The following is a 24281-nucleotide window of genomic DNA, read 5'->3' as shown; positions in this document are numbered from 1 at the left end:
GCTCAGATCTGGCATTGCTGTGGCTCTGGTGTAGGCCGGCAGCAACAGCTCCGATTAGACCCCTAGCCTGGGAACCTCCATATGCTGTGGGTGCAGCCCTCAAAAAAAGACAAAAAAAAAAACTAAAAATAAAAGATGTTGACAAGAAAGAAAAGCAAGGGACAATTTTTTGCTCATGTAGGAGAATGTACAAAGCAAGTGAGTGGGGTTAGGTATGGCCATTGCTGGCCTGGTTCACAGATCCCACACAGACAGAAGTATTCATGATTTAAGGACCCAAGGCTAGGACATCCAGGGATGCTGGACCGCTAAGCTGATGTGATCTCCAACTGGGTCCAGAGGCCAAGCCCGCAGCGTTTGCCATGAGGGCCTAACATTCTCACTGCCACTTTCTACTCCAAAGCCAAGAAGTTCCCAGGACAAGAAATCTGGCCTAACGTTTCCAGAAGGCCCTACAAAAAAAAAGATTTGGGACTTTAATAAAAATTTCCTTTTTGTTGGGATTTAAAAGGGGGAAAGACCACGATTTCTGATTAAATGCACTGATAGCTCCTACATTTCCCTTTCAAGGCTCTACTGTCATGTCCAATGCAATGCATTAAAACCTCATTTCCATCTTGCCCCCGAAGTAGCTGCCGTTTCTGCTTCTGCTAATAGTTGCACAAGCTCCAAAGCGAGTCCTTGCTCTTTCACTCTAATCAATCCCCATTACGTCTGCTTCAAATGCCTTGTCCTCATTTATATGTTCACTGCTTTCAGCAGTTGGCATCCTTCTCAAAATACCAGTGAACTGCAACAATTTCCTAACATCTCTCCCAGCCTCTAAGCTAGTTAGTTCTCGAGTCAATCTATTTTACAGACTACTTCATGACCCCACCTTTCTAAATCTCTGCTTTTACCATTGCAACCGTCTGTGCCAAGCATTGGGAAATAATCCCACTACCTAAGCGATAGTTCAAACTCCTCCAGCGAGGTACCACTTGAGCTGGTCCCAAGTTACCCATGAGCCTGCCTCCAATCTGCCAATCTAGACTAGAAATTGCACGCCTTTTGCTCCCCTCAAACATGTATAGGCCTCCAAACATGGAGTGGAGATCTTATTGAACTTTGCACTAAATGACTGATTAGAACGTCTTATCTCTGTGCCTTTGGATGTTCCAGTCTTCCTGCAGTATTCTCCCACCTCACTCCTCCAAATCCACACACACCTTGCATCTCCCCTAATAGTTTACTAAATCTTCACACACATCAGTATGTGAGCATTAGCATTAATTGCCTAAATCCTTGTTCTGCAGAGTGTAGGCCTCTTCGGGATGGCCCGGGAGCTTGCTAGAAATAGAGAATCCCAGCCCTGACCAGATCTAATGAATCAGAATCTGCCCTTGGGAGTTCTCATCGTGGCTCAGGGGTAACAAACCCAACTAGACTACATGAGGATGTGGGTTTGATCCCTGGCCTTGCTCAGTGGGTTAAGGATCCGGCATTGCCAAGAGCTGTGGTGTGGGTCACAGATGCAGCTCAGATCCTGCGTTGCTGTGGCTCTGGTCGGCAGATGCAGCTCCAATTCAACCCTTAGCCTGGGAACTTCCATATGCTGCAAGTACAGCCCTAAAAAGTGAAAAAAACAAAAAAACAAACAAAAAAAAGACTTTGCCTTCGAACCAGACGCCAAGGTGTTTTATATGCACACTGGAGTGTGAGAAGCGTTTGTTTAAAGCACTATAATTCTCAGTAAAGTCTGGGTATTTTTCTCACCCAGAACTTCGAAAAATTACAAATTCCTCTGCATCTCCAGAACTTCCTTCTAATCCAACCAACTAATCCGACAGTCTAATCCAGTGGAGCCCCTATCTGACAGATACACATTAACAGGTCAAAATATCCTTTGTTTGGTCTTCCTGTCTTTTGTTAGGACACACTTAGAGCCAGGATTGGTGTAATGGAAAGAGCTGGGTTTAGAGTCATCATGAGGGTTCCCACTTGTGCTAATAAGCCTGTGACCTTGAGCGAGCCACCCAACTTCTCAGTTTCTATATCTGTAAACTCAGGCAACCACCCTTTCTTATAGAGGTTAAAAGATTTTATACAAGGCATCAAGCAAAGCATTCAAGTATTTTCTTTCCACTGTCCTCCACTCCCTCTCTCGAAAGCAGTATTTTACCTCCTTTTGCTATTTAATAGCCTTAAAACAGGGGTTTTCTACTATTGCACCTAAACTCATCCTACTAGTTATTTAAAAGGCAATTTTTCCTTTGTTTATGTTCTTCTCCTATATCCATATCTTGGGCTACTATTGGGTTCATCTATCCTTGGCTCTCTAAAACGTCACATTCACAACATAAAAAAGTAATAAATATTTCTTCCTACAAATGAAAGATTTACATTTAACAACTAGCAACAAATGGCTGGGTAGAAGAAGTGATCACTCCATTTGTTGTAAGTCTTCATAAACTTTGAATTCTTGAAGTGTCTCTGTGCTTGGGTCACTTCTTGGACATTGCTTTTCTAAGTCACTATCTGATCCCCAAGGAGTTTCATCTTACTGGAATTAGACAGTGCTATTTATTTTTACACTTGGTAATCTGTGTTTACCACCTGTTTCAAACCCTCCAATAGCTATACTGATGGCAGGACTTTGGGTGATGTACTCAAGTAATTTTTCTTCTTTAATTCAATAGGCTGGTAATACGATTATACGTTATCCTTTTGCTTATAGTTTGGGCTTCTAAACAGGACTTCAAATTATCAATCATTAAGGTTTTTGTATAAGATTCAGCAAACAATGACCTAACTGAAAATTAAAATATTATATATATAATATGTAACATTTATATATAAATATTATATTTATTTTGTAATATATATTTGAAGTATATCATATATTATATAATTATATGTTATATTGTACCACATATATATTAAATATATATTTATATTATATTTATGTATTAAATATATATTTATTCTGTAATAAATATATTATATATTTAATATATTAAATTATCTATTTTATGTATAATATTTATATTATATACTATTTATATATATTATATAATACAGTTATTTTGTAACAAATATTTACATTGCATAAATATATAAATAATTTGTAAGCACTTACTCCCAGTCAAGGATGTTTGGAGGAGGTAGTCATAATTCAGTGTGATTTTTAACAAGTCAAATAAAGTATCAAAAACTGGTAAATAAATAATTAGAATAGTTAACTTCCTACCAGCTCTATTTCAAAGCTAGGTTCCATGCCAGTGCTATAAAGGGCAAAGTGTGGCAGCATGATCCAGAGCAATTGAGATTAGTAAAGTTTTACAATCCACGGCCTTTAACAGGAATGTTCCATTATCATGGAAAATACAATCGAACATTCATAAATATCTGTGTGGCAATCATAAAACCCATAAGGGCATTCATGTGAGCCATCAATAAAATCCAATTACTCTATAATAGCTCCACCAGCCAGGGTGAAAAGACCACCCATGCAGCACATTTCTTCTATCCTAAGGCACACGTGTCCATTTAACATTCCTAAAATTAGAAGATCTTATAATCACTGATCTTAGATTTGATGGCATATTGTAATATGACATCGATTTGAAGTTACTTAGCTCACAAACTACGAACAAAATTAATTACAACAGAAAGCTATTTGCATGTATCAAGTGAGGTAATATCAACCACACAATACAGATCCACTTTGGGTATAGCTGCCCTGGTTAAAGTGTAACTCATACAAAGATTTTAGTCCCATAGCACTAGCCTAGGGCTGTTGAGAACATCACGTTTTTAAAGGCTGTTCGAGTCTGTTTAGACAATACAATGGAAGCAGCCCCGGCTTTGTAGGTTAAGACATCCCCTGAATTTAAATCCAAGCTCTGTTATTTGCCCAAGGTCATACAGCTAAGCAAGTTACTCTTCTCTCTGACTCCCTTCACTTCATGTGTCAGAAACAAAATGAGAATAACTGGCCGGACTGTTACCAGGTTAGAAATAACTAATGTAAAACAGCTGACAGAGAGGGCTTATCTTCCAGTTTGTCTAAATTTGTTTGAGTATTTCCGAAATACGCTGGACACTCTACTACTATGATGTCCTTGCCTTGTGCCATTCATCCCTCCAAATCCATTATTCCCTTGGAGTTGTAAACTAAAAAAATCTTTGCAATGCTGCTTAAGACCCAAAAGCAAACATTAAGACTGAAGAATGCTTTTTCATCTACACTTAGGGTTTTAAGATCAAGGTAGACAAGGAGTAGGTCTTATTTCTCTGCCACCCACCCAAGAGTCAGGGTCTCTACACAGTGCATTAACTATCCAATAGAGGCAGGTGACAAGTCTCAAGATAAAAGGTCTACAGATGAGAGAACTCAACAAGCCCTAGGCTACACCTCACATACCTGTCCACCCACCCTCTGCAGTCCATCCAAACTGTGCTGCCTCCAGCCGCCCGAGCAGCAGTCAGCTCTGGCCTGGGCAGCTCAAGGCTTACATTAATTGATGTCAACCTTTAAGGGATTTTTTTCCCCTGCCTTTTTCTTGTACGCAGAATGAACAAAGAGAATGGAAATATGAGAAAGGACAGAGAGCTCTATTTCTTAATCTGGGGTCAGCATGCTCTGACCACCTGTATTTAATCATTACAGTATTCCTATTTCTCTTCCAAGATAGGGACTAAGCCCCTCTGGTAAAGTGAATTCTTTACCAAAATAAACAAGGATCTAGGGAGATTCTCAGAATCTCATGCCTCACCCCTTGAAGCCTTTTATAAATTTTCACATCTGTTCTTAGTGTGCATGCATATGTATGATTTATTGGAATTTTTTTTAGAGCCGCATTTGGTGGCATATGGTGCCAGGGATCAAATCAGAGCTGCAGCTGCAGCCTACGCCACAGCTGCAGCCACAGCAATGCAGCTCCGAGACACATCTGTGATCTACGCCATAGCTTGCAGCAATGCTGGATCTTTGACCCGCTGAGCAAGGCCAGGAATCAAACCCTCATCCTCATGGATACTAGTCAGGTTCTTAACCTACTGAGCCACAACAGGAACTCCTATTGCAAAACATTTTTGAGGTGAATACACATTATAAAATGAAATAAAACTTGAGTTACCTACCTAGTACAGAATTTTCCTTCTCACTATTAAGTCAGAGGAATTCTAGTAACATGTCAGCCAAATTGTCTACCCAGACATAGATTCTTCTGAAGATTATTTCCATGTCTCAGTAAATGTAAAAGAAAAAATACAGAACAAAAACATTTCAACAAGTCTAGCAGCCATCAATGTTATTAAAATGAAATGAAACAGTGAAATGTAATAACAGTGATACTTGATATTCAGGGATTTCTTCCCAAATTGCTCAAAATACACAGAGCAAACCCTCGTTAAATTGATAGTGGTTAATGCAAACAGAGCTTAATTCAAAGCAGATACTTCTCTCAGGCCGCCAAGATCCTCCACTTTTTCCTTTTTTAACTTAAGAAAAAGTGGCTTACCTGAAATGTGTTCATTCAAGACATATTTGCCATCTACTTCTTTTTGAATGGAATTTCATTACACTATCACATACATTTAATGTGGCCAGTGTACTTAAATGTATGGGGCAAGTGTACTCTGTTTGCTTAAAATTTTCTCAATAACAGTTTTGGAACATGTTTTCTTAAGTTTACTGTGGATATTTGGTCAGCAGTGTCTGAAGCAATGGTATCAAGTTCTTAAGAAAAAGTGATGACCCATCACCCTGCCTCCCAGGTCAGGAAGGATGCTCAGAAGGTGCGTCTCTGAAGAATGGAGATGGAGTCCATCAGCAGCCAAACCCAGCTGGGGCAGCTGCTCAGCATGACCAGCGCAGTGACCCCTAAACTACAACTACTCCATCAACCTAAACTCTTAAAGATAACCAATAAATGGTCAATATCCAACTTTTATGCCTTTTCAACACTGGATAGCAAGGCTCTACATTTTTAAAAAAACATCGAGTCAGAACATTAACATGAAAGTATACCTAAGTTTTTTGACTTTTTTCACTGTGTACAATTAGAAGTAAATAATAAGCAGGGCTTATGTCCTCACAAACAGTGCCCATTGCTATTTATGATTTTTAGTGTTCAAGGTTAAAACCACAAATATTTTAGCTAATATGATCAAGACTTTTGATGCTATTAGCATCGTAGCCTTTTGATGGACAACACAGATGGGAGACGTCCAGAGGAGCAGCTGTTTTCTGTCCAATGGAAAACAGGGCTGCAGTGTGTTTTTTTGTTCTGTAAAGATTATGAACAACTATTCCCCCCAAAAAAAATCCATAGACCCTACAAAAAAGCCTTTTGGAGGACAGTGTCTGATCTTGCCTATCCAAAGGATAACCACCTCTCCTCATGACCAAAATGACAAGAATTTTCACAGAAATGAAGGAAAAAAAATGGGTTGACAGAAAGAAACCAATAAACACAGTAAAGTTTTGGATTTGGATTTGTGTTGTAGACTGCTTGGGCCCATATGGAATTTCTTTCTTTTTTTTTTTTTTTTGCTTTTTTAAATATGGAAACAAAAACTTTTTAAGGAAACAAATCCAAATCAAACTAAAATATTTATATTATTTCATAAAATTGAGGACTCAAAAATTTCATAAAATTATACTGGTCCCACATATAAAGGGGCAAGAGCAGGTGAATTAGCTATTTGTTTTCTGGTTTCTAGCCTTGCTAGTCGAACAAAATAGATAAACTGCAAAATGTCGACTAAACATAAATTTCAGAACGACATCTGTTTTAATATCTGCTCCTAACTGAAAGAAGAGATAAGTCTAAAATGGCCAAAATGCTCATTAAAAAACAAAGAGCCTCTAGCTAATCATCACAATTTAAGTAGCCAAGGGGCCAGATTTTGTTCCTCCAGGTTCTTCTTTAAGGCACATGCATCTTCAGAGGGTCAAGAATTAGGAAAATGATCATAATTAATCACTGAATACCATTTTGAGCACTACTATACGGCAAGCATTATACACCTTACATACATGATTTTATGTAAATTATTACAATGTCCTTTGGGGGTATTACAATACCCCCAAATGGTATTGTTTGCTAGGCTCTAAGACAGCAGCAATTCCACCTGTCTTATTTGCTGATCACAGAGAGGAAAAGTAACATGTCTACAATCATTCAGCCACTAAGTGACTGAATGGGATAGGATTAAACCCACATCAGGGAACGCCTAAATCTCTGCTCTCGTCTAAAAGGATCACCTCTTCATGACAACTGATGCACACTAACTGAACTCCTGTTCCATCTGGGGTGAAGATGACCAAGAAATTCAGCCTGGGGTGCACTAGAAGCAGTTCAAATGAACATTTCTATATGCCCTTATTCTTCAAATGATTCTTTGTTGTTGTTTTGTCTTTTTAGAGCCACACACTTGGCATATGGAGGTTCCCAGGCTAGGGGTCAAAACAGAGCTGCACCTCCTGGCCTACACCACAGCCACAATGCCAGATCCGAGCCCCATCTGCGACCTATACCACAGCTCATGGCAACGTCAGGTCCTTAACCCACTGAGCAAGGCCAGGGATGGAACCTTCGTCCTCATGGATGCTAGTCAGATTCGTTTCCACTGAGCCACGACAGAAACTCCTTCAAATGGTTTTTTACCATGTCAAACTCAATCTACAATTTTTTAAAAATTGGTTTGGTGTTTAATGCTGGGCAAAGCTAAGAAGTGCCAAGGCAGATGGCTTGACTTTGGAAGAAGCAAGGCTTACTGTAAACTCGCTGGTAATACTTCTTACTAAAGTAACTTTAATGACTTCTCATAAGCTACCTCCACTACCGGTTCCTGCTTTTAAAAACTTCTATTCCTTGCTCTTGAACTTCTACAAGATATTTCATCTATCTATATTACTACTACATTTTTCCACTCAGCATTTATTTAGATTGATGATGATAAGAAAACATTAAAATGTTTCTAAAACTTCTTATCAACATAAGCATAGACATCCCTCGAATGTCAGCTAAAACAATAGTAACATGTATTATTTGCATATCAGCATAAGGACTTAAACTCTCCCCTACTACCTTGAAACGCACATGGTCCCAAATTCCAATTTTAATTTTACTCACAGAACTGAGAGGAAACACAGATCCTCCTTTTAAACTATATAAATTTTAGATTGTGTTTTAATATTCCAGAATGGTAAGTAAAAAACCAATTCAAACCAAAAGAGTGTCTGCTCTGCTAGATCTGTTTTTCAATTTTTAAAAAAATTTTATTGGAGTATAGTTGACTTGACAATGCTGTGTTGTTAGTTTTAAGTGTACAGAAAAGTGAATCAGTCATACATATAAATACATCCATTCTTTTTCCCACATAGGTTATGACAAACTATTGAGTAGATTTTCCTGTGCTATAGAGTAGGTTCTCCATAATCATCTTTTTTATACAGTAGTATGTATGTGTTATTCCCACCCTCCCAATTCTTCCCTCTCCCCAATGGCTTCACCTACGGTAACCCTAAGATTGGTTCTCAAATCTGTGAGTTTGTTTCTGTTTTCAAAATAAGTTTTTTGGAATCTTTTTTTTTTATTAGATGCTTTTCAATTTTGAAAGATGAGGAAGAAAAAGAGGAAGATGTGGCAAAGAAAAATCTGTTCCCACCTTCAAAGCCTCATTTTAAGATTACCTGGAGGTCTGCATCATTAAAATCTAACTTTCAAATAAGCACTTAATACCTAAGGTGTGAGGAACTAAGGAGAGAAAAGGAGTAAGAAATACATTAGCCCTGCCCTCAAACAGTTTCAAGTCTAAGCAAGAATTAGATACAAGTGAAAACAAGAAATGCTTTGAAAGCCTAGAGGAGAAACCAAGGTCACCTCCAATGAGAAGTGTTTTCCTGACTAAAGAGCTGAAATGACTATTCGTCTCTATGCTCCCAGAGAACCCTGTGCATTTAACACAATGGATTCTAACTGAACTCATGAGGACATTTCCTCAGTTATAATGTGGACCCCACTAAGGGCAGAACCCCATCTTATTTCTATGTGTATAAGTACCAGCCACAGAGAAGATGCTCAATCAATGCTTTTTGCGTGACTGGCAAGTGAATGCAGCCCAAACGTCCCCTTACTGGATTAAATGCCACTTGCTACCCTGTTGTTCTAGAAATAAATGTAAGCACACACACCTCACAAGTATACCCTTCACTCAAACACTCAGTTAAATCCAAGCAGAAGAGAGCCTGAAACTCCAAGAAAAACAATGCTTAACACCTCGAGTTACTGCTGAAGCTCTCATTTTCAAAAATCACTGACAGGACTACAATAAGATATTAAAGGGCATATAATTGTAAATGTTTGATCAATTCAACATAGGCAGCCCTGCAGCTAATTATGGGAAAGAAGAATGTCTTCAACAAAAATCTCTCTCTTTAATTTAACCTTTCGAAGGGCTTTGCTATAAAACAAATGCTAGCTGATCAGGGAAGCAAATTCTACCACCCTCCCAGGAACTGACTCAGGACAACTGTTTATCAGATGAGCCACCCAGTAAGATGCTTTGGAGTAATGAATTTCAGATGGGTTACTTGTGGAAAATAAAGATCCTGGCCATAAAAATCTATAACGTGAATTTGGAGCGGATAAGCAATGAGATCCTGTTGTACAGCACAGGGAACTCTATCTAGTCCCTGGTGATGGAACATGAGGGAGGATAATGTGAGAAAAAGAATGTTCTGTATAGCAGAAATTGACAGAACATTGTAAAGCAACTAAAATAGAAAAAATAAAAAGCTTTAAAAAAAAAAAAGTCTGTAACATGAAGTCTCACCCAGGAAGCCACGATAGAATCAGGCCCCATGGTTCTTTGAGTTTGAGGAAGTAGGGAGCTGAGGAAGGAGGGATGGTACTTAGAAACTTGTCGCTCTGTCAAAGAAAGAAATTAAGAACTGGAAATGGAGAGAGAGAAAGAGTAGAGAAAACTTCAGTTATCCTCTTTGTGTGTACCGGCAAACTCACATTCCACCACTTTTCTCTGCAGCTAAGAAGGCTCTTAGGTATTCAACCTTGGCCATTAAAGGACATTTGAAAATGTGACCAAATCTTTGCTGCTGGCCTTAAACAGGGCTTTGGCGAAATAATTAAGGTTCCCCTTTCAGTAACTATCCAACACCAGAGAATGAATGAACGGGACAGAGGTGTGTGTGGCATAGTAAGCTTCCTTTCTACTTGATTCTCTTCTAATTACTTGGAAGGAAGAGAGGGGACATTTTTAAATAGTAACATGAATTGACAGGTGGAAGTCCCCATGTTCAAGTTACAGATCCAAGTTTAGATACCATTAAGTTTGCTTGCTTGTTTTTTTTTTTTTTTTAACAGATTCAGCTATTGAGAAACGCATTATCTGAAAAAAGAAGTAGTAAAACCAGGTTTAACTCAGAAATAACTGAAAATTATATAACTCAAAGTAGGCATATTTTTACCTCCATGAATAAAAACCTTAAATAAATACACATACACATTCATATCCCCAGTCCAATGTGGCAGAGCGTGAAAGAGTGCCATCTGGAAACTTGACTCCTAAGACGTGACGTTACAGTACTGCAGCAAAATCAAGCACCCTTTTGAAGTTTTAGAGAACAGTTAAATCCTTGAAATATCCTTTCGAGCTTCCTTTATTTTCAGGAGGGAAACATGTTAACGCTAATTTTGCCTCCAGCTACTGTTCCTTTGGCAACCAGCACGTGTAAAATGGATTCTTGATTTCTCTACCCTCCCCTTGATAAATAGAGCTTTTCTAAAAGCCTCAGTTTTAAAACTTTTTAAGAAACATTTTGAGTCCATTTTAGACCTAAAATAGTACTATCTCAAATAACCAAAGGGTAAGTGTGTACAATAAAAATAGTTTTTCGTTGCATGACTGAAATGTTGTGTTCAGAGGCACCGCCGTCCTGTAACTGTAGCATGAACAGAATGTACCTTAGGAAGTGCGAAAAAACTGGATTGAGATGGGAAGGGGGCGGAAAGAAAAAAACATGTTTATAATCTGTTCAAGTTCTCAGCTTCAAAATTTCAATATATCATGTGGGGAGAGCAGTGGTTCCAATGTGGGACTTAGTCAAACTGCTCAACATAGAATTAAAACCATTCGTGTTCAACCCTACCTTTCTGCCAAGGTCAGTTCCTCCAAGACAGGACGTCTGGGCTACTCTGTTGAGTTGCTTTCAATGAGTGATGGTTCTGCGCCTCTTAGTGACCAGATGCCACCACAAAGACCAGGACACTTGCTCTAGGAGTGCTCCAGCGTGCTGTGACACGGCCTTGCCGTCACCACACTTGCTCTCCTACAGGCCTTTTATAGTAAGTATGCAGAGACGGCTCGGTGGAGTCACACCCTCTCTTCTCTGCAGACTGTGGGTGTTTCTAAGTCCAGGATGGGTATCTGGCAAAGGGTTAATAACCATACGATGCAGGTCATCTCCGGCACAGAAGCTAAATTTCATGGCCTCGGTAAACATCTCAGGGAGGACTGGCTCCACCCCAATCTACCATTCATGGAGGCTAAGTCACCAATTTGCTTACTACCCATTGGGGAAGAAAAGGAGTCAAGATATACCCTCTTCATTAAAGTCAGGCATGTCAACGTGAAAAGTATCAACTGACTTCTGCATATACATAGTCCCAAAATAAGTGGTGTAATTCAAGCATATCTGGAAAAATTCAAGCTATCACTTCCTGCAAATAAAAGAATTCAGCTACAAAATTCATGTATAATTACAGAAACATCAAGGGTGCCCTAGCTCTGTGTGACTGGTGAAAGTTATTAGAAAGTAAATGGTCCATCGCAGAGTATGGGAAAACAAAGCTTGTAGTTCGGGTCTGGCTTATTGAAGCAATTCAACAGCCATGGCTTTAAATGCTTCTGTTCATGCTGTTCATTCTCACCACACACAACTCTCCTAGGCTCTGTGTGCCATCCGTGCTTTTAATCACGGCTGTGCCCTTACCAAAAAACAAACAAACAAAACAAAAAACCTCACATTTGTCAACATACAGGGTATGGCCCATCCTTTCCTATTTGTTCTCAATAAGTCCTGCAAGCATGTATCTTACAGCACATTTGCAGCAAGACCAACAACAGGTCTGTGAACCGTTGATGTGGTCTTAGGGAGTGAGTTTTGACAGGGCATTTGAAATAAGAAATACTGGGCAACATTTTTGCTAATTTTACTGTACATGGATGGGAAAATAAGGTCAAAGTAGTCACACCTTACTGAACACTCCAATTACAATGGGTCTTTCCATTAAATGAACAAATAACTTAACAGAGAAATACATAAGTTATTATACTAATAAGTAAAAAGTTGCATTTTAGCCAGCAGAATATGAAAGTTTACGTGTTGGTCAGTATCCTCCCAAGCACGTGACTCTCTTGCTGGCAGAGTGGAAAATCTAAAAATTCTGAGTCCGGGCCTCTCAGTCTCAGTACTATTGATATTTGGGGTCAGGAATGCTTTGTTATAGAGGCGGCCCTGATATTTAAAGGATACTTAGCAGCATCCCTGACCCCCTAGATGGCAGTAGCAAATCCGCACCCCCACACACACACCAGCTAGAGCAACCAAAATATCTCCAGACATTGCCAAATGCCCTCTGGTTAAGGATCCCCAGTCTAATCAACATCAAGTCCTTTCAGCTATGAAAAAGGAGAGGACAAGTTCTTGGACCTGTAGGAGCCTCCGCATTACAGAAGAACAGAAACTAAAGAGAAATGTATTACTATTTCTTAAGCAATCATTTGCTTTCCTTCACACCTACTTCTTTTTACAAAAATGCTCTCTCAGGGCATAAGAGCTTGGACCAACAGGTTTCAATGAGCCGTTGGCCAGCTTCCGTTGCAGCAGCCCAGGGTCCACCCCTGTGCTTTCTGGTCCACCAAGACGGAACTGGCAGGGGCGATGCTTTGAAGAGAGTCAAGGTTCTCACGGAGGCATTCTTGCTACTACTACTTGGACTCCTCTGGCTTTTACAGACTTGTGGTTTCCACTGAAACGAGTTGTTCTGCATACTTCCTACTCCGGCTGTAACTACGTGACCTCCCAGTTTCAGTTTGTTGGTAATTTCATTTCATTGAAGGCTGAGCCCAGATACGGATTTTTCCTAAACACTTTAGACTCCATGTCTCACGAAACAAGCTCCAGGCAAGTTTTGCTTAAGACACCCTTGGAATTAGAAGCCAACAGACACGTTCTACTTAGCCTGTAGCCTACTCGGACATCAGAGTTTCAAAACAGAACGATGTGGGGCGGGGAAAGGACTTTTCTTCTTGAGAGACAGCAACAACTTAAGAAAAACATGTTCAACCTCAAAAATTTCTTTGCCCATCAGATAGGTCTTATGAGAGAATGCTGATGAGGAAAAAAATGAAACAAATTCATCTATAAAGTTATTTTTCATGGAAATTAAACATGACCTCAAACACTGCACAAGTAAACATGCCATTTTGGTGATGAAACCTAGGATCTCTCAAATATCATCTAATTCATCAGAAATGCTGACAGACCCAGCCCTGCTATGCACATATCACTGCTGTGTAGTTTAGAAATGCTTATTCAATAGGACTAGAAGCAAAGAGGTTCAAAATGGCTTGTTCATTAAAAAATATGGAGTTGCTTTTAAAAGAATTCTACCCAGGCTTTTAGGTTGTACTGCTAAAAGACAATGTATACTAGCAAAGATATTTATAAACAGACAGGGTTATTCTTAGAAAAAAAAAAGATTAGCCATATTTAAGACTTACAGTCATTTTTTATTAACTACAACATTCACCGTGCAGACTTAGTCTTCAAATTGGTAAAAGTTCATTTTTCTACTTCTATCATTTCTATAGATAGACAGCATAAGGTGTTTATTTTTTTCCCCTTGGAAAAATGCTCATTAGCTTTAAGAGCCACAATAAGGAGGAAGTCATTATGACAAAATTAAAACATTTTCCTGTCCCATTTACCTGGTAGCATGAGTTTATTCTGATCCACTGAAAGCAAATTAGATTTATAAGAAAAAACAAATTCTCACAAGACTTAAAAACCAGATTTCCTCTGAAACCTCACTCACGAACACCATTTTCCATCTAAAACACAAACACCTGTGCACATGTTGGTGCCCCCCCCCCCAACACACACACACACACTTTCACTTTCTCATTCATTACTATTAAAAGAGTAAAAAACAGTTCCTTTTGAGAAATCAGCCACAACCGACAAAAATCATTAGTGTTACGTGTTGGTCTCAGGCACTGCTGCCTTCCCAATGTTACATCTCTTCGGTCACTGTCCCGATCTCATTTTTATGCTAGCAATTATGACTTAATCTCAAATAATTCCTTTTACTCAAGCTAGAACCTCTCCATTAGCTTCATGAATACAATGAGCCTGGTCACCATGAGCAACCCAACACTGCCCTGCCGGACAAGCATTAAAATATAAGCAACCATTTCAGTTAGTAGAGAGATTTAAAATACTATCATGGTCTCGATTAGACAGCTTCACACTCCTGAGCCATTTCTTAAATGGTCTGTTCTGGAATGTGAACAGAGGAAGACAGAGGGACAATTTTTCCAGGAACCATGAGTGCTCCGGAATTCTTTACGCTTAAGCCACAAGCCCGAAGTTTAAAAAATAAAATAAAATAACAAACCAGTGAGACTTACTTGACAGTGACTCGATTCGATAAATCCTGTAGATCCCCAGGATGGAAAAGCTGGGCTTCTTTCAATCCAATCTGTTCACAAGCTTTCAAAAAAACATTTATATTATCCTGTGAAAAGAAGTGGAAAGTGATTGCTTAGCCGAGCTGTCTCTCAGACAAAGGTTACCAATTTTTTATGATAGAACTTCCAAGCTTCAAAGTCCAATTACAGCCAGTGAAAAAAGGAGGCAGCAAGACCAATGCATTCACATATTTAAAAATAAAAAAAAAAAAAACAATAATACATGGGCATGGAGAGCCTTGCGATCTTCCTCCGGAGCATAAATGGCAGTGCTCTCTTATGCCAGGCATATGCTGTTTCTGTGATCTTTGTGACTGGCACGTTAAACATTACCTGTTATAGGACAAGTGCCTGGCCACTGAGCAGTAATCTACACTTTGATGTCAGCTCTGCTCTGCAAACAAACGCCCTCTTCCCAGCTTTGCACGACAAGCCTCACCTCTCCTCTTTAAAAATAACTCCAGCTACTGACAGTCACCCACCCAGAAACTGTTGGCAGGGAAGAAATAAGAGGAGGAACATTCTGTTTCTATGATTACAAATTACAGGACGACGGTGGAATACCACACCTGGAATCTGGGTTTGGTTGCTGAGCCGGCTCTTGACAGACGGGGTGACCGCGCTGGAGGACCCAGGAGGAGCCCGAGCTGCCTGGCTGACTCGCGGAGCTGAGGTGTGGCATGTTACCCACACCCTGCACCTGCCTCGGGAACTGCCTCTGCGGCGTGAAAATCCAGGCTGCCCTCCTATCTAATTTCAAACCAAAATCCTCCCTTCACGAGCCAATGCTTCTCATTCACGTAAACGGCTATACAAACGCTGACCACAATAGAGACACACATTGGGTGAGCAGAGTTAGCTGGAGCGCCTATCTTTACTCTGCGTCAAAGAAAAAAGAAAACCCTCCATGGGGTTGGGCTTGGGCAGAGCCATGCCACCCTTCACCTTCACTTTGTGAGGTTCTCGGGCAAGCAAGGGAAAGGTCTCCTTGTGTGCCAGCACCTTGTGTGCTCACATCTGCTGGCACCGCCCCCTCTGTGGGGGGAGTCTCTGGGACCCCCTGAAACCTCACCTCCCTCCCTAACAGCCGGCTGTGAGGGTCCAGGAGACGAATGGCCACTTGGAGAGAGGCAGCTACTCTTGTCCCATATTGGGAAGCCCATCCCCACGGGAAGAAAAAGCGGAGTGGGATGGCAGGGGTGGGAGGGGACGACAGGAAGGGAAACAGAGGAAGGGGAAGAGGCTGAATTCAGCAGCTTGGACCCTTGGTGGGGGCGGTTAGGGAAAGGGGAAAGCAAATGCATGGCAGAGAAAAGCAATACTGCTAGGGAATGCAGGGACATTAAAAAAAGAAACCCATTTGTAATGGCAGGAAGTTATTCTAGTGTACTATCAGTAAAAGGCAGCGTGAACTACCTAGCTGAAAAGTGCAATCCATGATTCATTTTAAATAAGAGGTCAAAGATTAAAGGAACTTAAGTCAAAAGTTGAACAGCTCAATGGAAGGCATGCAATCTGACTTTGTGGAGGAAAAAAAGGGAAGTAGAATTGTACTGGCAAGCTTCCAGGCAGGGCAAAAGTGATCATCTTGTTAGGCTCACATACTTCCTTTTTTTTGGGGGGGGGGTCTTTTTGCCATTTCTTGGGCTGCTCCCACGGCATATGGAGGTCGAATGGAGCTGTAGCCGCTGGCCTATGCTAGAGCCACAGCAACTCGGGATCCGAACCACGTCTGTAACCTACACCACAGCTCACGGCAACGCTGGATCCTTAACCCACTGAGCAAGGGCAGGGATCGAACCCACGACTTCATGATTCCTAGTCGGATTCATTAACCACTGCGCCACGACAGGAACTCCTCACATACTTTCTTAATACCTGTACTATTTACCAAATGATTCACATTAATGGTTCTAAAACTGCCCCTCAGAGAAGCAGACAAGAACAAATGATTCAGCCTATCAGTACCCCAAATCCTCCGGGAAGTAAATCTCATTTCAAAAAAGGAAAAATAATTGATTAGGCGTCTTCCCACAGATTCAATTTGGTTCTGAATGTTTAGAATGTTATAAAACATAAGTTAAATTAAAAGTAAACCTACTGAGTTGACAGCCAAAATAATTCTTCACATGCTTTGTAAAAACATAACAGCATTCATCCAGTTGACAAATATGTACAGATTGATAAGGAAAAAGCCACACACACCTCAAAACCCATTCGCATATTTAGAAAGAAGCCACTTAAAATCTGGAGTATAGTTCATTGGAGACAAAGAAAAACACAGAATAAATATGATTAAATTCTAGTTTCGAATAAAGCCTTTTCATTACAACGCAGAATCTTTATAAAGAATTCAGTGCTACTCCACTTTAAAAATGGACCAACTTGGAGTTCCCGTCGTGGTGCAGTGGTTAATGAATCCGACTAGGAACCATGAGGTTGCAGGTTCAATCCCTGCCCTTGCTCAGTGGGTTAAGGATCCAGCGTTGCCGTGAGCTGTGGTGTAGGTCGCAGACGTGGCTCGGATCCCACGTTGCTGTGGCTGTGGCAAAGGCCAGCGGCTACAGCTCCAATTTGACCCCTAGCCTGGGAACCTCCATATGCCGTGGGAGCGGCCCAAAAAATGGCAAAAAGACAAAAAAAAAAGGACCAACTTTATGAACAAAGTCACACATGGCCTACACCACAGGAACAGGTTGTACTAAGACCAGAATTGTAACCTACATCATGCTTGCTGGACTTGAGCCCACTGGTAGTTTATTTTCTGTAATTTCAAAGGACAGAGGCAGAGAATTACCTAAGGGGATAGACAAAATTATTAAATAAAATTTTCATGTCTGCTGAAACATCAAGAAGCCACACCCAGCTCCAAGTATTAAAAGGGGAGCATTTAGTCCTCATTGAGTGGAGTCATTTTCACTTGAAACTAGTAAACATAAATTAAAGTGAAAACAAAAGGCAAACCTAAAACAAATCTCATCTCATTGGTCTGGTAGCCAGGACTCCACGTAAGCTGTGCCAATTAAGTGGCTTTGGAAACATTAGTCAACCTTTCTGGTCCCATCTGCCTCATGTGTGAAATGAGGGGTTTGTGGACCTGTAACCCATTACCAAGGACAAACACCTCTCTGTAAGGGGAGGAAGGCCCAGCCCTCCCAGGCCCAAACCTGCATAAAAATATTTCACAGCCCAACTTACATCAAGATCTTCAGATCAAAAACCTGCACTGAACAACTGCGATCCCTACACTCTGAGAACCCAAAGTAAAACAAAAACAAAAACAAAAACAAAAAACAAAAAACAGATACTTGAAGAACTGCAACAGCTCCTTTTAGTTTCGAATTTTTCTGTAACATGAATAAAACCAGACACTATAGAAACAGAAAAGCTTGTTTTCTGAAGACATTCATACTCTCCAATCCCCTCTCCATCTGAGTCAACTCTAAGGGCAGTCACAACAGGTGTGGGGTGGAGGCGGCCAGGGTATATGAGAGATGAGTGCCTCTGGAACTGTGCTTGCTAACTAAGGAGGAAGCCACAAACATTTACCAAGATTCCCAGGTCTCTATTAGTCCCCGGAGTAACCTCTATTGGTTCTCTACAGCTTCGCAGCAAGTGATCCCCAAACTTAGCAGCTTGAAGCAATAGACATTGACGATGTCCCACCAGCTGTGAAGATCAGGAATTTGGGAAGGGCCCAAGGAGGAGGGCTCTGCCTTAGAGGCCTCTCAGCAGGGGGTAGATGAGATGGTCAAATGGGGCATCCGTCCTCTCAAGATATTCAGGAGTTTGCAGGAGCCTCTTCCACGGTGGCTCACTCACAGCTGGCCAGTCAGGGCTGGCTGTTAGCAGCAAGTCTCAGTTCTTCACCAAATGAACATCTCCCCCGGGTTGGTTGACAGAACAGGTGATTCAAGAGAAAGCAAGATGGAGGCTGCGGTGTCTCATGACCTAGCTTTTCAAGTTACAGTTCATTCTCTCCTCAGTCTCCTGGGGTTTCATAGGTCAGCCCTATCGACGTAGGAAAGACCACACAAGGGCATAAACCGCAGATGGTGAGGCTCTTTGCAGACCGTGTTGCGGATGTGCCAACATGGTTCACTCTCTGGCCAAAAGGATTCATGACCATCCCCCATGTGAATACACCAACCCCCCCGCTCAAGGCCCTGAAAACCCTCATCTCTTTGCAAGGTGAGCTCCAAGCCCAGAATCTCTTCATCTATATCAGATCCAGGTATGCAGGAGGCGCCTCAGGTGTAATTCCTTAAGGACAGCCCTTGATGAGAGGCACTCTCAACTTGAATGCCAGTGAACTAAAGCAACAAGTTACCTGCCCCCGGCGAACCCAACACATAGCGTGAACAGGTGCAGGGCAACCACTAGACACAGTTCAGTTCAATGAAGGGAGAAATGAAAGGCACACTGTTTCAGAGACATTCTGAAACCCTGCAAAGCAAAGATGGGCAGGCCCTTTGTTAGGATTCAAGACCAGGGGATACTTCCTTCATGGGTTTTTGCTTCATGCCCTGAACACTTGGTCCCACCTTAAAAATCATCTTTCTCTAGTTCCCATTATGGCACAGTGGAAACAAACCCGACTGGTATTCATGAGGATGTAGGTTCAATCCCTGGCCCCACTCAGTGGGTCAAGGATCAAGCATTGCTGTTGAGCTATGGTATAGGTCACCAACAGGGCTCAGACTACACATGGCTATGGCTGTGGCACAGGCTGTCAGCTCCAATTCAACCTCTAGCCTAGGAACTTCCATAGGGCAGGTGCGGCCCTAAAAAACAACAACAACAAAAAATCACCCTTCCATTTCCTTGAAAAGTAGCTTGTGTCAGGAAGTGTCTGGTGCTTGCAACACACTGTGGATGTACTAAATGCCACTGAACTGTTCACCTTAAAATGGCTAATTTTCAGTTATGTGAATTTCACCTTCGTAAGTCACTTCTAAAAGGTGTTTCCTCTAACATGCTTTAAAATGGGCCTATTAAAGTGTTGATTTATTTATATCATCTAATTTACACAAGTGGCATTACTGTCCACCTTTTTTTCTCTCACACACTGAACCATTCTGTTCCACAAAAGTCCAAAGCTTCATGAAAGCATATACCCCATCTCCCTAGGCTCTCACCCTGCCCAAAGCCACTTCTCATTTTTACTTGAAGGATTTTTTTTTTTTAAGTATCTTTAATGATAAAATTTCACAAGTGGTGACTTTCAGCATGTGGAGAGAACACGCTGTATCCGGGAACCTTAATGCCACACCAGATGGGCAATGGTCCGCTCCCAAGATCAAACCAGTTAGACCCACTTCTGCAGAAACTTCCCGAGTGTACAAGGGTCCAGGGCTGTCATGAACTAAAGTGGGCTCTTGAACTAAAGACAAGACAATAAAGAGTGTTATTACAGAAGCTCTGAATAAGATCAAAATCCTAATTAACTCTGAATGAGAGTGGAGCTGTACTCAGGGCTGTGACCTCAGAGACACGCAGGCAACACCTTAAACAAAAGCTCCCACAGCAGCATGATTTGGAAGCGCTTCCCATCAATGAGCCAAGCACTCTTCCCATGCTCATTTTAACCCCTTCTTCCCAGTATGGTTCTATGCCTACTTTAAGCAAGATTTTTCGATTCAAAAAAAAAAGCCCGTTATCCATTTCCCCCAAAACTGCACACATCATTGTGCAGATCAATTTATCCTAAGGTCAAAAGACTTGGAGACCTCAAGTCTTAAGTTGTGTTTTTGGTTTCTTTTTCTTTCTTTTTTTTTTTTTCTTTTTAGAGCCACTCCTGCGGCACATGGAGAGGTTCCCAGGCTAGGGGTCCAATCAGAGCTACAGCTGCCAGACCACACCAGAGCCACAGCCACGCAGGATCCAGGCCACATCTGTGGCCTACACCACATCTCACGGCAACACCAGATCCTTAACCCACTGAGCAAGGCCAGGGATCAAACCCGCAACCTCATGGTTTCTAGTTGGATTTGTTTCTGCTGCGCCACGACGGGAACGCCACGCCTGTAATTTATGACTGTAATCTGCTGGCAAACACAGAGAGCTCCAACTTCCACAGTTATTTGTGAATAAAATAAGCAGCTACTCTTTACACTGTCCTTGGGTCCTTATTTCTCTACCAAGAAAAAGACTCTCGGTCACTTCCTGATAAGAAAGGAATTGAGGACAAGGAGAGCAGTAGCGTTCTGTCAAGTGCGAAAATAGGAACAGGAATCAACCAGAAATGCTTAAGAGGAATCGCCAAGTGACACTCAGGGCCTGGGGGATTATACATGATAACTACGCCAGCCGCTTGGTGATTTGATTTTTCTCCAGCACTGCTTGGCAGAGCAGGAACCAAACTAGACGAAGACACAGAGAATGGAGACTTGGCAAGTGAGGGCAGCAGGTCAGAGGAATGAGGGGCTGAGTGCTCGGGTAAAAGGTTAGTTATTGAAATGCTTAATCAATCAAAAAAAAAAAAAAGGAGTTCCCATCGTGGCTCAGTGATTAACAAATCCAACTAGGAACCATGAGATTGTGGGTTCGATCCCTGGCCTTGCTCAGTGGGTTAAGGATCTGACGTTGCTGTGAGCTGTGGTGTAGGTTGAAGACGCAACTCGGATCCCGAGTTGCTGTGGCTCTGGCGTAGGCCGGCAGCTAGAGCTCCGATTCAACCCTTAGCCTGGGAACCTCCATTTGCTGCAGGAGCGGCCCAAGAAATGGCAAAAAGACAAAAAAAAAGAAAGAAAGAAATGCTTTATCAACTCCAGTTACAATTAACTACACAAGAGCAGTAACAGGCTTTGTCTAACTGTAGCATGAATTAAGGTACAGGCACGCATATTATTCCAATTAAACTTTACATCAAAAAGGAATTAATTCTAGGGGTTCCCTTGGGGTGCAGTAGACTAAGGACCTGGCACAACTGCAGTGGCTCAGGTCACAGCTATGGCCCAGGTTCAATCCCTGCCTGGCCCGGGAACTTCCATATGCTGTGGGCGGGCCAAAGATAAATGAAGTAATTGTAATACTTACGGGTTGGTTGGCTGCCAGAGGTGGAAGCTGGGGGCACAAAATGGGAATAAAAGAAAACAAAGTTCTGGGAGTTCCCAGTGAGGCGCAGCAGAAACGAACCCAACAAGAGGATGTAGGTTCCATCCCTGGTCTCACTCAGTGGGTTAAGGAGCCGGCGTTGCCATGAGCTGTGATGTAAGTCACAGATGCAGCTCAGATCTGGTGTTGCTGTGGCTGTGGTGTAGGCTGGCAGCTGTGGCTCCAATTTGACCCTTAGCCTGGGAATTTCCACATGCCACAGGCTCGGTCCTAAAAAAAAAAAAAGTTCTGACCTCAAATTACCCATATTACATGTTCCAAAACAAGTAACTGCTTAAAGAAATACCATAATGATGCTAAAAATGCATATTTCATGAATTGAGAAAGCATGTTTAATGAAGGAAAACTACCTACTATCTAGGAAAACTCTAGAGGTTGCTGAGAATTTGCGTTCCTTCAGTGTAGCCACTCCACACCTCACAGAGACTCATTTACACGGGATGTGCATGGACCATTAGCCTTTGTTTAAGCCTATCCAGCCCCAGAGACGCCCTGCTTTATGAGGCTGGCTCACTTTTAGTCATTTCAACATCAAAAATGTCCAACGACTCACTCACGGTAATCTTAAAATATTGATCCTCTCTCTGCTTAATGTGAAATAAACCTCACCTTTCTCCCAGATAAAAGCCCCTGAGCTCTCCTGCCTCCTACGCTCCATGTGTCCCCCAGCCTCACATCTTCTCGTTAAATATCCCTGGTTTTCTCAGCATCCTTGGTCCCTCATGTGACATGTTTCAGTTCTCATGTTATCCCAACTGGCCCTTCACAGAAGAGCCAATTTTCCTAAGAACTTCAACTTCTCATGAAAAGAAGCTTATAAAGTCTTATCATGCCCATCTCGTGCCTACAAAAACTGAGACTTTAGAGGTGTGTGACTTGCCCTAAGGTCATCAACCAAGCAGTTCAACTCAAGTCCATGCTCTTATCCACTGTATTAATTTCCCACTGCTGCTCTAACAAATTACCATGACTTAGTGGCTTCAAATAAGCTAAGTTTATGATTTTACAGTTCTGGAGGTTAAAAGTTCAAAATCGGTCTCGCTAGGCTAAAATCAAGGTGTTGGCAGGGCTGCGCTCCTCCTGGAGGCTCTGAGAGAAAAATCCATTTCCTTTTCCTCTCCAAGGCCCCCCCTTCCTCCATCTTCAAAACCAGCAGCATCCGACAAGTCTCTCTCTGACTCTCATTTATCTGCTCTCGCTCCCTCTCCCACTTATCAGGAGCCTTGGGGTTATACTGGCTCCCCTGGCTAATCCAGGCTCCTCTCCTGCAACCCTAATTCCACCTGCACCCTCATCCTGCCTCGCCTTGGCACACAGTCACAGGTTCAATGGATGAAAGTGCAAACATCTTTGGGAGCCCTCTGCCTCCAAGTACCATCCCGCCTTAAAGACAGGTTCCTGAGGGCTGTGTCCTCCCCTCTCACGGTGAAGCATCTGTAACCCAAACAGGACTCCAGGGGGGTTTAACTATCACAAACAGCCATCACTTCAGTGATGACTAACAACAGTCATCTTATAAAATGAGGCTAACGCGACATGGATGCAGCTGGAGAGACTCATACTAAGTGAGGTCAGAAAGACAAACACATATGATATCACTTATTTCTGCTATATAATATATGGCACAAAGGAACCTTTCCACAGAAAAGAAAACTCATGGACTTGGAAAACAGACTTGTGGCTGCCAAGGGGGAGAGGAAGGGAGTGGGATGGACTGGGAATCTGAAGTTAACAGATGCAAACTATCGCATTTGGAGTGGATAAGCAATGAGATCCTGCTGTATAGCACTGGGAACTCTGTCTAGTCACTTATGATGGAGCATGAGAATGGGAGAAAAAGAATGTATATACATACATGTGACTGGGTCACTTTGCTGTATAGTAGAAAGTTGACAGAACACTGTAAACCAACTACAACATAAAAAATAAAAATTATAATAAGTAAATAAAAATTTAAAACGCATTTTAAAAAGATGAGGCTAACAGAGTGACTGTGAGGACTAAGGCACGAGATATGTGAGTGGCACCATTTCTAGCATAGAGTTAAGTGATCAGTAAATGGAGAGAATGTACCCAACTTCTCTTGTTACAGGCCAGGGGTACTTGACATTGTAGCATCTATGTTATACTGTCGGCTGAGATCACATACAGTGGCAAAAGCCAGTGGACAAAGCCATTACAGTTCACTGGAGGATGAAACAGACCAACAGGCTAGTCGATTTTAGAATTTTTTTAAAAAAGTTCAACATAAAGAGTCTGAATTGAAAATCATGTGATCCTATTAGTGAGCTGTCATGGATAAAGGCATAAAATGCATATTCCATTTGTGGGTAATATAAAATCAGTGGATTCATGTGTGATTGATTTTTTTCAACTAAAAAATACAGTTAAGATGTATTCCT

General features: G+C 41.5%; 1 protein-coding gene across 14 annotated transcripts in view; it reads right to left on the bottom strand.

Annotated features, from left to right (window-relative positions):
• Window positions 1–24281, bottom strand: part of LMO7 (LIM domain 7) — a 225041-nt gene that overhangs the window by 91706 nt on the left and 109054 nt on the right. For 12 of the 14 annotated variants that reach the window (XM_047755673.1, XM_047755675.1, XM_047755677.1 and 9 more), the window contains exon 4: window positions 14704–14810. In XM_047755673.1, the coding sequence (XP_047611629.1) occupies window positions 14704–14810 (107 nt within the window). Of the gene's footprint in view, window positions 1–14703; window positions 14811–15332; window positions 15408–24281 lie in introns of those variants that run through there. The other 2 variants (XM_047755683.1, XM_047755678.1) reach the window with 2 other exon arrangements.

This window comes from Phacochoerus africanus, chromosome 13 (genome assembly GCF_016906955.1).
Source record: "Phacochoerus africanus isolate WHEZ1 chromosome 13, ROS_Pafr_v1, whole genome shotgun sequence".
NCBI classification, from domain to species: domain Eukaryota; kingdom Metazoa; phylum Chordata; class Mammalia; order Artiodactyla; family Suidae; genus Phacochoerus; species Phacochoerus africanus.
This window is presented reverse-complemented; position numbering and strand designations above follow the sequence as displayed.